The sequence below is a fragment of the Melozone crissalis genome, unplaced genomic scaffold (assembly GCF_028551555.1).
Source record: "Melozone crissalis strain CALT ecotype California unplaced genomic scaffold, PUWL_Pcris_2 ptg000108l_1, whole genome shotgun sequence".
Classification (NCBI taxonomy): domain Eukaryota; kingdom Metazoa; phylum Chordata; class Aves; order Passeriformes; family Passerellidae; genus Melozone; species Melozone crissalis.
The window spans coordinates 1,034,136-1,051,398 of record NW_026535885.1 but is presented as its reverse complement, the minus strand read 5'-3'; the positions used below and the strand labels follow the sequence as shown (position 1 = coordinate 1,051,398).

Below are 17,263 nucleotides of genomic sequence, written 5' to 3'. Positions count from 1 at the left end.
TGAAGTTCTGTGTCCCACCCAGGCAGGGCAGGGGGCTGGACCACACAGGTCAGCGCAAGGCAGGGGTGCAGGGAGCCCCAAAACCACCCAGTGAGAGTTGGGGTGGCCTGGGGACCCCCAAGATTCGCAGGAACATGTAATCCCCTCATTAACATCCCCCATTAGAACAATTCATTCTTTCACTCCGGCTTAAACACCCAACATTGCTTTACAGCTCATTTCATTTATGACTGAGAAATGAAATTACTGTATCGATTTCATGGCAGGCAGCAAAAAAACCCTGGGTGTTCCCTGCCGTAATAAACCCACCGGCTGCAAAGACAAACAGCAAAACCTGCCAAGGAGAGGGGTCTGGGTTACAGCCACCCTGGGGACACACCGGGAACAGCACCGGGAGCAGAACCTCTGGGACTGCCCTCCGCAGCCAAACCCAGCTCTGCTGTGTTATTTTCCTACCCGAATTAAAACCCTCCCTGTGTACGTTTGCAGGGACCCGGGGGCTTTGCAAATCACTCAGATGGAAAGGAAATACTGCTCCTGGTAGCGCTGGTGTGAAATATCCCTCCTGGAGCATGGCCAGAGCCCGGCCGGGGCTGGGGAAGGGGCTCCCGGTGTCTCTGCAGGGGAAATGCTGAGTGTGCGAGTGGTGGTGGAGACCCCGAGCTGATCCTTGGCCACCCACCCCATTGGCATTGGGGTGTAGGTGCTCACAGGGCCGGGATTTGGGTGCTCACAGAGCCTGAATCTGGGTGCTCACAGGGCCGGGATTTGGGTGTTTATAGTGCCAGGATTTGGGTGTTCACAGGGCAAAGATTTGGGTGATCACATGGCCTGAATTTGGGCACTCACAGGGCCAGGATTTGGGCAGTCAGGGCCTGAATTTGGGTGCTCACAGGGCTGGGATTTGGGCGGTCACAGGGCCTGAATTTGGGTCCTCACAGGGCCAAGATTTGGGTGAATACAGAGCCAGGATGTGGGTGCTCACAGAGCCTGAATTTGGGTGTTTGCATCGCCTGAATTTGGGCACTCACAGGGTCGGGATTTGGGCGGTCACAGGGCCAGGATTTGGGTGATCCAGCCCCAAAATGTGCCCGCAGTTTCCTTTCTGTCTGCTCTGCTGCACGGTGGTGCTTTGGGCAGGATCTCAGGGCATCACCCACTGCTCCCAGTGCTCTCCTGATGCCCCGGTGCCATCCCAGGGACAGTTTCGTTGCCCATCCAAGACACCGGTGGCTTTTCCAGCCCCATCAGGCTCAAGGCACACTGTGCTGCCTTGCTGGGAGCGCAGGGAACATCACCAACAACCGCAGCAGCCCCGCCTGACCCTCGGGGAGAGCAGAGCATCCCGGGGGGAGCAGCCGGCCGGGGGTGCCCGGGTGGGGCCGGCGGGAGCTGCAGGGTGCTGTGGGTGCTGTGGGTGCTGCAGGGAGCTGTGGGTGCTGTGGGTGCTGCGGTGCCTCCGGGAGGCTCCGGGAGCGTCCCCCGCCACGGGACCTGCCCGGTCACGCGTGAGCCCGGCCCACGCAGCAGGTGCCGGCCCGGGGCGCTCACCTGGGGATGCTCACCTGCAGGATGTTCACTGGGGGATGTTCACTGGGGGATGCTCACCTGCGGGATGCTCACCTGGGGATGCTCACTGGGGGATGCTCACTGAGGGATGCTCACCTGGGGGATGCTCACTGGGGGATGTTCACTGGGGGATGCTCACTGGGGGATGCTCACTGGGGGATGCTCACTGGGGGATGCTCACCTGCGGGATGCTCATTGGGGGATGTTCACTGGGGGATGCTCACCTGCGGGATGCTCACTGGGGGATGCTCACCTGGGGGATGCTCACTGGGGGATGCTCACCTGCGGGATGCTCATTGGGGGATGTTCACTGGGGGATGCTCACCTGCAGGATGCTCACCTGGGGATGCTCACTGGGGGATGCTCACCTGGGGGATGTTCACTGGGGGATGCTCACTGGGGGATGCTCACTGGGGGATGCTCACCTGCGGGATGCTCACTGGGGGATGCTCACCTGGGGATGCTCAGCTGGGGATGCTCACTGGGGATGCTCACCTGGGGATGCTCACCTGGGGGATGCTCAGCTGGGGATGCTCACTGGGGGATGCTCACCTGGGGATGCTCAGCTGGGGATGCTCACTGGGGATGCTCACCTGGGGATGCTCACTGGGGATGCTCACTGGGGATGCTCACCTGGGGATGCTCACCTGGGGGATGCTCAGCTGGGGATGCTCACCTGGGGGATGCTCACCTGGGGGATGCTCAGCTGGGGATGCTCACCTGCGGGACGGCCCCGAGCACTCACACGAGGGACGCGGCCCCGGCTCCCCTGCCCGCCCGTCCCGCCCTAATTAGAGCCCGCTATCGGCCCATCTAACGCGATCCCCGGGTTAATGAGGCCTCGCTGCGCTCCGTGCGCTTTGAAGTGGGGCTGCTGCTGTCTGACAGCGGCGGGATCCCGGCGCTGCGTCGCTTAACAGCGTTTGTGGGCTAAGCCAAGAATAAAGACTCACATGAGCCTATTTTAATTTAAACTCTTCTGATCTCCCGGCCCAGCCCAGCCTCTGCACAAGAAAACAGCTTCCCTGCATCCCCGGCTGCTGCTGGCAGGAATGAACAGTTACACGGGGGCCTTGCTTTGCATGGACTGAATAAAAATGAAATGTGTGATTAAATCACAGAGCAGCACACGAGGTGCCTGCCGAGGCTTTCAAGATGTGGTTTTTGGGGCTGCCAGCACCGGGATGCAGGTTCAGGTGCCATCAGGAGGTGACATGGCCCTGCTTGGTGGCATCTCTGATGTGGTTCAGGGCTGGAGGGTGGTGCCAGGACAGGTTGAAGCTGGGGAGAAAGACCTCCCTGAAAAATGAAACATCCTGAACAAAACAGCTGCTATGACCTTGGGACAATGTTTTCATTGGGTTGGTTTTGTATTGCAGCAAACTGGAGAAATTCTGAGTTAGCAGGAATGAAGAATTGGGGGTTTTTTAGGGTTTTATACTTTGGGCACTGGACCAGCTCTCCACCCCCTGTTCCTCTGCCAGCTCTCATTGTCCCCCATCCAGCACTGGAGGAGCTGGGGGTCTCAGCCTGCAGATCCAGCCCTGGCCATGGATTTGCCCTTTGTGGATCCTGGGCTAGCAGCTCCTGCCTTTTCCAAGCCCTGGGAATGGCACTGGTCACCTCCCAAGAGTGGGAAGGGGACAGAGCCCAGGCTGAGGGGGCAGCGAGATTTAAAGAGAGGCAAAAAGTCTCCTTTTTGTGCCAGCCTGGAAATTAAATGGAGGGGAAAAAACCCTCCCCAACCGCTCCTCTATATAAAATCCATGTATATAAATGTATATAAATACATCTCTCCCCCAAGGCGCGAGGTCCCGCTGAGTAAGTGGATGTGAATGACGTGTAACCCAACACTTGCCCAGACACCCTAATGAATTTTCCATGTTTTCCATCATTTAGCTTCTAAATAGGCAGCATTCACAAAAACACCCACGCCAGCCCCACAAACCCCCCGTCCTTTCCAGCAGGAAGGCCCTGCAGGAGGATTAACCCCCATGGATGCCCACGGAGGTGATGCCAGAGGGGGAACCTCGCTCTGCTCCAGCTGGGTGCCCACAGGGTGATTTTTCGCAGGTGTAAGGGGTCCCTGGGGGCGCTGGATGGGTGCTCTGCACCTCTCAGGGCCATCTGGTTCCATTTCAGAGGAACGGGATTGCATTCCTGTTTCAGAGGAGCAGAATTGGGCCTTAATGATGCTGATTGCTCGTTTGGGCACGGTTCGTTAAGGGCTTGATGTGGGCAAGGCAAAGGCCAGGATCCTTCCCCTATATCCTGTGTAGTCTCAGAATCTGTGCAAGTTAAAAGATTATTTACCAAGGCAGTTTGGACACAACAGAGTCATTAAAACAGAGGCTGGGCTTTAGAGTTTAGACTGGAATGAGAATAAAACAAGCTTTTTGCTGAGACTTTTGTTAGCTCTGATCTCAAAGGAAATAGTCTTCATTTTTCCTAGGAGACTTTTTAGCCCAAACTCCACGCAATTTAATATCTGAATGCTCAAAAAATAGCTTTTCAAGCTCCAGCTATTTTTTCCCTTTTTCTGTTGCAAAAGAAAATCCAAACATTCCTGCTCTGACTGCCCCACACTGTTGCTTCCAGCCCTGTTTTTCAGCTTCCCCCTGGAATACAGGGATCCCTCAGGTATTTGGGAGCCTTTGGGAGAGGCTGATGTACCCCACACTGCTCTGCTGGGGTTCAGCTCTCCCATTTAAATTAAATTGGGGCAAAACCTGTGTGGAAGCAGGATGCAGCAGCAGCACGTTGGATGCCATGCGGGGTGGGTGGCCTGGGTAAAAATATCCCCAATATAAAAACATCAACCTTATAAAAATATCACCCATGGAATAACACAAATAATTATAATGCCCATATAAAAATAATGCCCATAGAAAAATCACAGCCCTCTGGCCCTCAGGTGTGGGGCACATTTAACACCATCAGCTGTCTGGGCCTCCCATCAGCATTTTAGTGCTGCTGTCCCCGACACATCCTCATCCCCTCCACGGGCACCTGCACCAAACCCACTTCAACCCCATGGATTCCATGGATCATCCAGTGCATGTCAGTACAATAAAACCCTTTTTATTTGTCCTCTTTTTTCCCCTCTTTCTTTCTCCTTCTCTTTTCCCGCTGCAGCTCTGACCGAGGCAGTGAGAAAAGCACGGATCCGTTTGGAACAGAAAGTTCCTGTAAATAACAGCTACACCTCGGGGTGTTTCCTCTCCCAGTAGCAGGGAAGAAAAGGCAGCTCACTCTCGGGTTTTCCTTGGAACATATTCCCGCTGGCCAGGGCTGTGGAGCTGGGTACTAGCATTTCTTGTGGTTTGGTTTGGGCTTTTCCTAATTTTTTTTTCTCTTTTTCTTTTCTTTCCCTCTTTCCACGCTCACGGAGATGCTGCAGAGGGGAGGCAGAGCTTTGGGAATGGCCCCACTCTCCTGCCCCGGGCTCATGAATAATTCTGGCTCTGCGTTCCCCGGCTCCTCGGGAGCCCCGGCCCGCAGCGCCTTGGCATCGGGTCCTGTTGTGGGCTGGGATTTTTCAATTTTTGCCTTTCAGCTGTCGTTTGGGTTCTGGAGGCGAGCGCTGAGTGCTGAGGGGTCTGGGCTCGCCCCGCCCGGGAATTTGGGTCCTGCTGGGTTGGTGCGGTGTTCTTGCGGCTGGGACGGCGCTGACAGGAGGAGGGCGGGAGGCGATGCTGGGCTGGCACACGGCTGGGCTGGCACACAGCGATCACCCTGCCAGGGCTGCCCGCGGGCACGGACAGAGCTCCACATCCCTTTAAATGGGAGAGCTTTAAACGGGTTTTCAGCGAGCTCAGGTCCTCCCACCCCATCCCACCCTACCTGCCCTCCCCTCCCCACCCTTGTGGCGCCAAACTGCGGCCAAGAGCAGCCCCCGAGCACCGGAGCTGGTACTGGGATGCTCTGAACGAGCCGAAAATCAGAGCCTGGAGAAAGAGCAGCGTGAGGATGAGGAGCCCCCCTGTCCCGGCGAGAAGTGAGAGGCGGGAGGCGGCGGGGCCACTGTAACCATCGTTTATTGATCCACACGGCATTGACAGCATTACAGGGCGGCCCGAGCCCACGGCCACGGCCCGCGGAGCAGAAATGACCCCGTCCCAGAAAAGCAGAACTGTCCCCGAGCCGGGGCTCTGTCCCCACGCCAGCCCCGCTGCTCTCAGGGCAGTCAGAGCTTCCCCGATGGCTTCTCCAGGAGCAGACCCTCCTCTTCCTCCTCCTCTGCCCTCCCCGCCTCCCCCCTCCCCAGTGACAAGTGCTACAGGTTAAAAATCGGGCTACATATTAAATATAGGGCGTTACCTTCAAGTAGGGCTGGGGTTTTACACAAATAACCACATTTTTTTTGGTATCACTAGCATTTTGTTTAATGTCCGTCGTAAGACACCATTTAAAAAACCCGACAACTTTAGCCTTCTTTATCTACAAAGATCTCTGATCTCATCTCCTTAGTCTGGTGATCTTTTACCCTGCACATACAAGTATTAGAAGCATTATTAAGAATCGTATCCTTCAACACATTTAAGAATTATATTATTATAACAAATAAGACCAAAAATTAGATTTTATAGTTAAATATTCTGTGAGCCAGACAAAGGGGCTTTACTGTACAAGCGATTGTGCATTCTTTTTTTTTTTTAAAAAAAGCAAATTATAGTGCAAAGCAAAAAACATTGGCCTGTCTCGTGACCATTTGCATACAACAGAGGTGCATCTATTTACACCTTCACATGACAATATGTCATAAAAACAACATCGTTGCCATTCTTTTTATTATTTTCTCCTTTAAAACTCACTACAAACAGTCTTAAATTAACCTACAACTACGAATGCCTTGTCTCCTTTGTGCTTTCAACCAGTGGGACGGGATGACAAACGCAAAAAGGCATCAAAACACAGGCTGCCCTGTCCAGCTCCAGAGCCGGCGAGCGCCGGCGCTAAGGCAAGTGGAGGTTGCAGTTATGCTGGGGTAAGGCTTAAAAAAAATTATTATTATCATCATCATCATTATTATTATTATTGAAAAGAGTTGCTCTTCGTTGCTTGTGGAGCTCTGAGTGGTCGTGGCAGCTCTCCAGGGCAGGCAGGATGTGCTGCTCCAGCCCGGCCGTGGTAGTGCAATTGCAGCGCTCTGTGCTGAGGGTGACCGGCTGCCAGCTGGGAGCTGGGGACAGGTGACAAGGCTGGGACGGTGTGGCTGAGGCACAGGGGCCAGGAGGGCGGCTCTGGGCCTTCGATTTGCTTGTGTTTATGGGAGAAGTGGAGGAAGAAAGGTGTGGTTACTGGTGGCACTGGGGCTGGGGCTGTGCCCTGGCTGCGGGCAGGGCTCTGCATGGCACTGGGTACAGCAGGTATGGATCCCCAGGAATCTGCCTGTGCCCAGCCCTGCCAGCATGAAGAATCCTGAATCCAGCCCCTATTCTCATGCCAGCAGAGGGCACAGGTGGCCTGCAGAAGGTGACAAGCCCTGTGTTGTGCATCAGAGCCAAGCCCGGAACTGGCCTTGGAGGAGCCCACAGCCGCCTCCCAGCATGGCCCTGTTTGGTTGCAATCTCTGTGGCGCCAGCTCTGAGGGTGTGTGGTGCTTGGCAGACCTGGATCCTGTAAATGCCACCTGATGCCACCGCCACCTTGAGTGCCCCCTCTTCAGCTTATTCCTCTACAGCAGGATCCCCGTGCTGGGGTCACCTGGGGAAGGACAGGAGGGTGAGGGGATGGAAAAGGCTGCACAGCATCAATTCACAACATTCCCACCACCAGGAGTAGAAACTGCTCCTTTCTCCAGATCTCAGAGCTTTCAGGATGAACTGACACATGTGAGTCAAAATAAAAAATTGTGTAATCCTCTCTGGGTGAGAACATGGGAAAGGACCAGAACAGAATTATGAGGCTTTGCCACCAGCTGTGAGTGTTGCCACTCAGAAGGGACGGAAGGAACATGTGGAAAATGGTGGCAAGGCCATGCCAAAGGCTCCTGAGCCCCTTGGAAGTGCATCTCAAATGTTTTAGATTGTCCTGAATGCTGCCTTCACTTCAGCCACCATCACTGAGGTTTGCTAAGGGGAGCAAGGAGCTGAACGGTGAGGTCAGGACAAGAGAGCAAACAAACAAAACAAAACATCTCCACAAAAAGTACATCTCGTGTGTAAACATGGAGGAGGGGTCAGCCAGGCCCGGGGTCAGCCACGTTACTGATTGACAAACGACGACAGTGACACCAAAATGAACAATACAACTTGTGTCGTCAACAAATAATAACAATAATCACATCACAGCTCTTGTTCACGTGGCTGACTGAGCCCCAGAGCCCCTGGCTGTGCTGCAAACCCCACTGCTCTTTGGTGCTCAGGGACCCTTCACCAGTGGGGAGGGAAGGACAGGAGACAATGGGGGTTTTTTATTTTTTTCTCCTTTTTTTTTAAGTTAAGTTCAGTCCTCCTGCACTGGCAGAGAGATGGCTCGGATGACTCCCTGGTGTCTTCTCTTCTCTGAACCATTTTGCAGAGGAAGGGTGAGACTCTCCTCACTTCTGAATGCTTTGTGTGGGGAAGAGGTGCGAGTGAGATGAACGAGAAGTGTTCTGCAAGTACCAAACATCTGATTCCACACGTCCTTGGGGTTTTTTCCCTATGTACAATCCACATACCTAAAACATACAGAAGGAACCACATCAAGCGACACATTCAAGCCTCGCGGGTGTTCACCTTGAAATGTAATGAAGGTCTTGGTTGATCTTCGCTTGATGTTTGCATGCAGAGGATCCTTAACTTTTGGTTTGGAAGACTTCGGTTTAACTTTTCCCTTGGCATCACTTTGGTCGCTCCCAAAAGGAGCCACGGCGGCTGATTGAGTTAAAGACACGGGTGCCCAGCCGAGCTCCTCCTCAGTAGGGTCTCCAGACGGACTCATCCATCCTGCCCGTGGTGCTCATGGTGGTGGGGGAATTGCTGTGGCTGCCGTCGGCGTCCACGCCGTCGCTCTGCGCGCCCAGGCTGGCGTTCATCAGGTTGTTGCCCGCCGAGGCGCTGGTGCAGGACGAGAGCATGCGGGTGGGCGAGCGCTCGCCTCCCGCCACCATGGAGAACTGGTAGGAGCCCGAGGACGTCCCGTAGTACAAGTGGTAGGGAGACGGGTTGGCCTGGAAGGGCCCGCTCTGGTTCTGCGTGGAGCTGGGGTACGGGGGCGGCAGGTAGGTGTGGTGGAAGCGGGTGGTGGTGGGCATGCTGGTCATGCTGATGCCCCCGATGCCCGTGGCCGAGGGCGCGGCGGTGTAGGGGAAGGCGGCGGACATGGCGCCGGGGTAATGCATCCGCGGGTCGGAGAAGCGCGTCTCCGTCAGCGCCGGCAGCGTGGGGAAGGAGCGCTCGAACTGCCGCGGGTCCGAGAAGGGGCTCAGCTCTGACGTGCCTGCCGGGGTGCAGGGGGAGAGGGGGTGGTTAGAGTGTGGATGCCATGGGACACAGAGAGAGAAATGGCAAGCGTTTCTCACAGCGGCTTGTGAGAAATTTTAGGGAGTTGGAAAGATGTGATAACCTGTTGAGTATAAACAATTTGCAGGTGGTGTTTTTCTACTGCGTTTTTCTGTTCCTCTGAAGGACAGTGGGTGAGGAAGGTGTTTTTGTTAGTTAGCCAATAGATTGGAACCTATTGTACCACTCTGTAAAAACTGTGTGGTTCTTTTGAATAAAGCCTTCTTTGCCTTTTCTACCATCCTGCCTCTCGGTGCAAGAGGGATGTTAGAGCATTCCCAAGGAATCAGAAGGGAAAGCACCTCTTGGCTCTGCCAGGGAAAAGACTTGAGTGACTTAAATAAAAACCCTAAACACATTTGTTTAAGTTGCTCCCATTTCCTGTCCTAAAATTTGTTGTTTCCTATCCAAGAAGGGACATGGCTAAGCTGACTTCTCTTAGGAGTCTATTCATCTCGGGCAGATTAAAGCAGCACGCCCCATAAACACAGAAAAAAGATGTTTAGCCATGACATCAGCTGTGTAGTAAATAAATGGAGGCAGGCCCCAGACGGCCGGGCCCTGGGATCATCCATCCCTGCTGTATACACACACACACACTCACACACACGGAGACAGGCAGGAAAAGCTGGAGCCCAGACCAGCCTGCTAAGCCTTCTTGTGGGTGGCCTGTTTGTGCTGATACCATCAGGGGATGGAGCTGATAAACACACAGCTGAAAACTCCCAAGCCAGGAGCCACTATATCCCTCTGCTCGAGTTCTCTGTGTATTTTTCTCCTTCCAAGAGGATAAAGAGAGTGAGAAATTCAGGCTCTCTGCTGGGGGAAGGGAGACTCAGGGCAGTGGGAATGTTCCTCAGCTCCATTGGAGGATGGAGCCCCTCATGCCTTTTCCTGGAGGTCTAAACCCAAAGGGGGTCTCAGCCAGCTTGGAACTGGAAAAAGGCCTTGGCTTTGGATCCCATCCTCTTGCAGGAAGCCCAGGTTAGAGGTGGGAATCCACAGCAGAAGCTCCTTTGAGGAGCTGGAGCCATTCCTGTGGGTCTCTCAGCTGTCCCAAGGCTGAGACAGAGCCCAGGAACCTCTGGGCTTGGTGCATTAAAACAGAGAGAAATGAGGTTTGCTCTCCAAGGAAAGTGTCCTTCAGACCTTCTCTATTTTCCTCTTGTTAAAAGCAGGGCCTTTCTCCTTTGCTAGTGGGACACTATCCAGCCTCAAAAGTGACTTTTTTTGGTTGCATCAGCTGGATTTTGTATCCTTCAGAGCAAGAGAATGTGAGGTGAGTATGCTAAACACGCCTGTTGGTTTTGGAAATGCATATACATACAAACACACATCCAGAGGATTGTGTGGCTGCTCTGCATGCACAGGGACGTGTGTTTTAGATCTATTTATTACAATGAAGCATTTTTAACTTCTCAGGGCTGGCGTTCCAGGCCCCAAAGCATTTCCCCAGGAGAAAACTCTTGATTTAATCCCTTCCAGCTACCTAGTGACACGGGCACGCTCCGGAGGAGCAGGTATGGAGGTGATTTGATGTGAACCTCCCTTCTGATCCCAGGTGAGTCCTTCAGCCGTGGAAGGAGAAGGGGAGGATCCTCCCTCCCTCGCCCGCAGCCCTTTTGCGGGCGCCCAGCAGCGCCTGCCTTCCCACGCAGGCTCCACGGAGGGGAAAGGCGGGGGAGCACCTGGTTTGTGAACGTGGCTGTGGCTTTGGGGCGAGATAAGAGAGGAGCAGAGCTCAAAGCTGTCCCGAACCACACTGCTCTGCACACGCCCGGCGTTGGGAAGCACCCATGGAAGCGGCTGCCCGGCCACAGGGCCGACCCTGCTCTACGCTGGGCTGGCTGGAAAAGCACAGCGGTGGGAAAAGCGCTCCCAGCCCGATTTCACAGCCCAGCAGGGACCCATCCCAAAGCCGTGCTGCAGCCACAGCGGCTGCCAGGCACTGAGGTTTGAGAGAGCTGAGGTTTGGAGACCAGCTCTGCGAGAAGCAGCCTGACCGCAGCCCCGTGGCGGTAGCAATCCAGCAGCATCATGGCTTGAGACAGGACCGTGGGGCAGAAATCCTGCCTGCACCTGGACTGGAAAGAAAAAGTGCTGCCTTCTGAATGCCTCCCCTCAAACTCAGCAGTCCTGCACTGAGAAAAAGCAGCCTCCAAATCCCTCTCAACCCCCAAAACACTCAGACTGCCGCTCGCTGCCTTCCCAGATGACAATCGCTCAGACTGCGCTCCTTCATTACTTTTCACAGCTCCATAAATAATATTCCATAAAATGCAAATCAAAATCAAACCTGAGTGCTCAGGGCACATTTCTTTTTTCCTCTATAACTCACTCAAAGAGGGGTTTTTTTAGAGGCTACATTTTATTGGCCTGAACGTGCACCATTTGGCAGAGGGTCCCTGCTACTAATTTGGACAGGAGCGTGTAAGAGTGTTAATTACGGGCTCTGTGTGTGATGAGCAAAGCACAGCAAGGCTGTGGGGAGCTCTGCCAGGCTCTGAACCCCCAGAGCACTCTGCAGCGCTGTGATCTGCGAATTTTGATCCTTCAAAAAGCAAATCTCTCAGCGCGAACCCCTCAAACGGAACCCACACCCAGCAGAGCCATGAGGCATCCGAGTGGATGTGACCAGCTCGCTTTGATCCTCGCCAGCCTTGGGCTCTAAGTCTGGCCCAGAATAAAGCTCCAGCTTTCCCTGACCGGAAGAGCTCTCAGCTTTTCCCTGAGGCTACGAATAAACCCCCAAACCACTCTAAAAACAAAACCGCGGCGGCACCGGCCCGCGCAGGGCCCGCCTGAGGGGGACGCGGCCGCGCCGCCAGCAGGGGGCGCCCGCCAGGCCGCGGGAGGAGGCGGGAAAGAGGCGGGAAGGAGGCGGCCGCCAGAGGGGGCCGGGGCCTCGCCATCGCCTCAGGGCCGGTGTCTCAGGGATGCTGCTGTGTCCTGCGAGTTCACCTCGGGGCTGCCCATCTCTCGTGTGTACTTCACCTCAGGGCTTCCCTCCATCCCATGTCCTTCACCTCAGGGCTTCCCTCCATCCCATGTCTTTCAGCTCAGGGCTTCCCTCCATCCCGTCTCCTTCACCTCAGGATTTCCCCTCCATCTTGGTCCTTTCCTCAGGGCTGCACCTCTGTCCCTTCGCATCACAATTGTCTCTCCAGCTCAGCATCCTCAGCTCAGCATCCTCTCCATCCTGGCTCCATCACCTCAGGGTTTCCCCTCCATCCCATCTCCTTTGCCTCATGGTTTCCCCTCCATCTTGGTCCTCACCTTAGGGCTGCCCCTCCATCCCATCTCTTTCACCTCACAACTGTCCCTCCACCTCAGCACTGCTCCTTCCATCTTGGTCCTCGCCTCAAGGTTTCCTCTCCATCCCATCTCCTCCACTTCAGGGCTGCCCCTCCATCCCGGCTGCCCCAGATCAGAGCCATACAGCCCCAGCGCCTGCCCTGCATTCGAGGGAATCTCCACTGAAACAACCCCAGCGAGATCCAATTAAAACACGGCCATTAACACCCTCCATAACCACCTAACTCAGCAGCAAGGACCGTCTGCCACAGCCAGGATCAAACAGCAACCTGGAGCAAGCAGCTGCTGAGCAAAGCCAGGGAACAAGGGGTGGGTGAAGCTGCATCCTCGGACCTCACATTCCCTTTGGAATCCCAGCTCAAAATGGGCTTAAAAAACCCCTTCTTGCTGTCCCCTTCCCTAGCACACATCACACACATCTGCTCCGTAGTGCTGCCTCCGAGGATTTACTACAGTTTTCCCTCGCTTACTCGCCGTCCAGCCCCCATTTGCTTTTTTGGACCCTGGCAATCCGAGCTTGAGTACTTCAGTTGTCCAGTTGCCAATCAAAATATTTGAAGGAAATGTTTATTTTCTTCTCGAAATCACACCAGCTGCTGCACTAACTGAATAAGCCCATTTAGCTGTAAGAATTTAACCATTGTAAGAGTGAATTGAGTCCCCCAACTACTCCAAAATCTGACCCAATCTATCAGCGGAAATGTCAATGTTTTGGATGGGAGTTTGGGGAAGTGTGGAATGTGTATTAAATAAAAGCCATGTAAAGGTCAAAGCCCTGATTAGTAATGCCACTGTCTCCTCCTTAGGGCTGAGCTGCCCCGGGGACCGCAGAGGCCAGGACACACCCCATGATTTAATTGTGCAGCTGCAATTTGCACCTTTTGAGGACCCCCAAGTCCCCCCTGCATGAGGGACCGGATAGAAACATGCTTTGAAAGCTGCTCAGCCCCTTTCCAGATAAAACAACAGCGCTGCAGTGACACAGCAGCTCTCTCTCTGCCTCAGAGACAATACAGGTCTTTCCTTGGGTGGGTGGCCAGGACATAAATGCAGAGAGACGCCCCTGATGGGTGCCAAACCTCAGCTGGGTCATGGTGGCGAGGGCTGGCCATGAGGTGGGAAGGGCTGGTTCGTGAGGCTGCCAACCACAGAGGTTTCTCTGGGTGTGTTCAGCCTCCTCCCTTCAGACCACATTGGGTTTGGGAGCTGCCTTGGTTGGAGTGGAACTGGTCCCTGCAGCCTGGCGGGTTCAGGGCTGGTGGATCTGCTCTGAGGTCCCTGGAAGGCTTTGAGATGAGGCAATGAGCCCTGCAGATGGTTTTAGGGATAGATGTGCATCCATCCCTGAGGAGCAGTGGGTGCTGCCACTACCTCCTAACCCAGGAGCACATCTGCTCTGCCTGGAGGGAAGAAAGGGCAGCAAAAGCAACATCAGGACCTCTTCAGTGCTGCAATGGTACCCAGAAAACCAGCTCACCCCGGGCACGTGGCAGCACAGCACTGATGTACAGCAGGATCATCACTATCAGATCATCTGGGGCCAGGCAGGGACGTGTGGAACCTGAGCAGCTCCTCAGCACCCCAGATACCACCTGGTCCCCACCTTAGAGATGTGGGGAGCACGCGGTGGCTGGTGAACCCAGTCAGCAATAAACCTGAGCTCGTGTGGATATGTTACACAACAAATACTCACAGTGTGTGAGACACACAGAGAATAAAGGGAATTTAAAGGGAACTTGATAGCCTGGCACTCTCTAAGTGTATAGAATATAAAATATCGTCAGCCTGGCTGTAGATCACTGTTCTAATTCTACGCATATGCGTGCCCTGTGAAATTGTCATGAAAAATCTACCCCAGGGGAAAAAGCCCTGCTTTCCTGTCTCACTGCACAATGATTGACGACAATGTAAACACTAATGATACTTTATGCTTCTGTATATAACACACCAGCATGTGTGTGACAGTGGGAACACACATTCCTGCTCTGGATATACCTTTGGCTGTTTTTCCTCTGCTCACTTCTGTCACTCTTGGACCTCCAAGCCATCTTTGAGGGTTTTTCTGATCTTTGTCCCTCTCTGCTTATGACAATAACTCCATGTGGGAGAAGGAGAGGATCTCCATGGGAAGGTGCACGAGATGCATGTGATCTGTGAAGGCCCAGCTCATCTCTAGAGAAGGCGCCACTCTCCTCCCCGCCCACGCATGCATGCACGCTCTCACGCCTCTGTCACGTATGTTAGCAAGTTCATTTGTTTCCAAGTCAGGGCCAACTAAAAAAGAAAACGGCCCCTTCCTCTCAGCCCACGTAAAACAGAGCAAAATATATTTTGGGGGAGGAGGGGAGGTGTTGAAAAAAAAAGGAGGGTGTGAACAGCATCCGTTGTTACACGCCCATGGAGCAGGGCTCTGTATCTGATAGAACCAGCTCACAAACTGGGTGCACGGACTTCCTCTGCAGTCTGAAAAAAAAATGCAAACCCCAAACCAAAACACAACAACACACAGGTCCTTATCACAGCATCGCCAGGCGCCACCTCAACACTGCCAAGCACGTTTGCTGCTCAGTTTTGTGATTCTCCCCGAACGCCGTGTGCTGCCGTGCACTCACACACGCGGGCCCAAACCCACCGTGCTGAGCAGCACAAACCCAGCCCCTGGGTGCTCTCCCACCCCAAATACGCTGGGCAGCAGCAGAGCAGGGAAAATCCCAGGTGTTCCCAGCTCAGTGGATCATGCACCACATCTCAACCTCCTCTGCAAACCCTTCCAGATCCATTGGGATGCTCCAATTCTCTGGACCCATCCTCCTGGGGAGGACCCTGCTCCTAATTCCAGTGTGGATTTATGCAGGACCAGTTCAGGCCCACGCCCTGTGCCTGCAGTGTCCTGCAGAGCTTACATTAGCTCCTAACCTCGCCGTGTTTACCCCCTCGATGTATTTACACGGAGCCATCGGCTCCGCTCCCCGCCTGCCCTTTGCTAGACTAAACAAGCCCAGCTCTCCCGGCTTCCGGCACAGCCCCGCTCATCCCGAAGCCCTGTGCCCGCATCCCCCTGCCCGGCGCATCCCGCCGAGCTAATGGATAACGGTGCTAATTGGAGCGGGTGGGTGGGCTGAGCGCTCCCCTCCGCCCTGCCCGCGCTTTGCTCTTTACCTGGATTCAAAGGGTATTAAAACAAATTAACAAGCCCTGACTACATAAAAGGAAGCTGCTGGATTTACAACCCAGCCTGCAGCTAGACCACCTTGCCTGCCGAGCAGGTTTGGGCCAGGCCACGGCTGCCATGGGAATCCCACTGCAGAGGGGTGATGGCACAGGGGGATCCAGCGGCCAGGAGCCCGGCTGGGGGCTCCCCATCCCGCTCTGAGAATGGCACTGAGGATCCCAGCACTCTGGAAAATCCAGGATGGCACCCTGAGGAAAATTCTGAGGGGTTCCTCGCTGTTCTGTAGGGATGCAGCACTCTGAGCTGTGGCTGGGGTTGGCCACATGTCCGTGGCACAAGCGCAGCGGTCGCGGGTGCCTGGACTCTGTCCTGGGGGAATCTCCTGCCCAGCACTGCTCTGTGGTTCATCTGTGACAGTTCCATGCCAAATTCACTGGAGGAACACCACAAATGCAAAGGAGAGGAGCAGAAAAGCAGTTTAAAGATAGACACAGAGGCCTGAAAGCAGGCAGGAAACCCATCTAGAGTGTGTTCCTTCCTTTGAGGCTGAAGCTGAATCCCATAATATGTTTTCTTCCCACTAATGCTTGCCTAGCTTCCTTTGGAAACAATTTAGTCTCTGCCCGTGGTAGAATGTTTTTATCCATTAAGAAACGGATATTTTAAAGAAACCATAAGTCAATCTGGACAGGGATTAGGAAGCAGCAATTCAGTGTATTTGCTGGGCCCATAATTCAGGACTTAACCTCAGAGCAGCCACGTTGCATTTCGGAAACAATAGGGGCACTTGCTGCCTATGCCAAGAGGCTTCTTAAAAGTAATGTAATACTTTAAAAATGTATATTTAAAAAGAAAAAAGAGAGAGAAAGACTTTACTTTAAAGGCATATGATGGAGCATTCTGCTGATGATAAAAATGTTGTGCTGGCCTGAAATAATGGATTGGGAATGAAGCTGAGTGAATTCCAGATCAGGGGATCTGAGACTTCACCAGTGAACACAGAGTCTCCCAAAAACCATTCTGCAGGCACTAGGGCTAAGAGAGACTTGCAAAAGGATCTGACATTTACTGTCCTCCCTGTGAAATCAAAGGAGTTTGGCTTCTCTGGAGCAAAAACAAGAGTGTGCAAGGGGACATGAAGTGCATCAATCAAAACAGCTCGCTCTGGCACCGAGGAGATCCAATCTAAAATCCCTTTGCAATTGTCCTGGTGAGAACAAGGCCCCTCCATGCTGCTGGACAAGGCACACAATTGCTTTTGAGTGGTTGAAGATGTTTCCACCACAGAACTTGGGCGTGGGCGGTCCTGCTCTGCTGTTCTGGGAACAAAATGGTTCAGCCTGAGCCCCTGCTGAAACACAGGCAGGGGAGGACACAGAGAACATGGGGCTGCTCCTGGGGAGGACGTGTGTCTGTCACCAGCCCACCTCCCCTGAACCAGAGGGCCCCGAGAAGCAGCTGAAGGCAGACAGCAAAAGTCCCTTTAACATCTTGCTTCACTTCTGAGAGCTACTTGATTTTTTTAAGCTAAAAGGCAAAACTGGAGTGAAGCAGGCACGCAAGGCTCTGGCTTCGCGTGCCCCGTAATAAGGAACCATTTCAAGCCATCCTAATGACAGCTTGGTGTCTCGCTGCGGGGATGGCAGAGCTGGGATTGCAAACACTCACATTTTCCAGACCTCTCTGGAGAAGCATTGGGCCAAATCCTCAACAGAGGCTC

At 53.9% G+C, this 17,263-nt stretch overlaps 1 protein-coding gene across 1 annotated transcript in view; it reads right to left on the bottom strand.

The window, feature by feature from the left end:
• Positions 1 to 8,470: 8,470 nt before the first annotated feature.
• Positions 8,471 to 17,263, bottom strand: part of RUNX3 (RUNX family transcription factor 3) — a 32,897-nt gene continuing 24,104 nt past the window's right edge. Inside the window, exon 5 of the mRNA XM_054292276.1 lies at positions 8,471 to 8,994. Coding sequence (XP_054148251.1) covers positions 8,471 to 8,994 — 524 coding nt within the window. The remainder of the gene's footprint in view (positions 8,995 to 17,263) is intronic.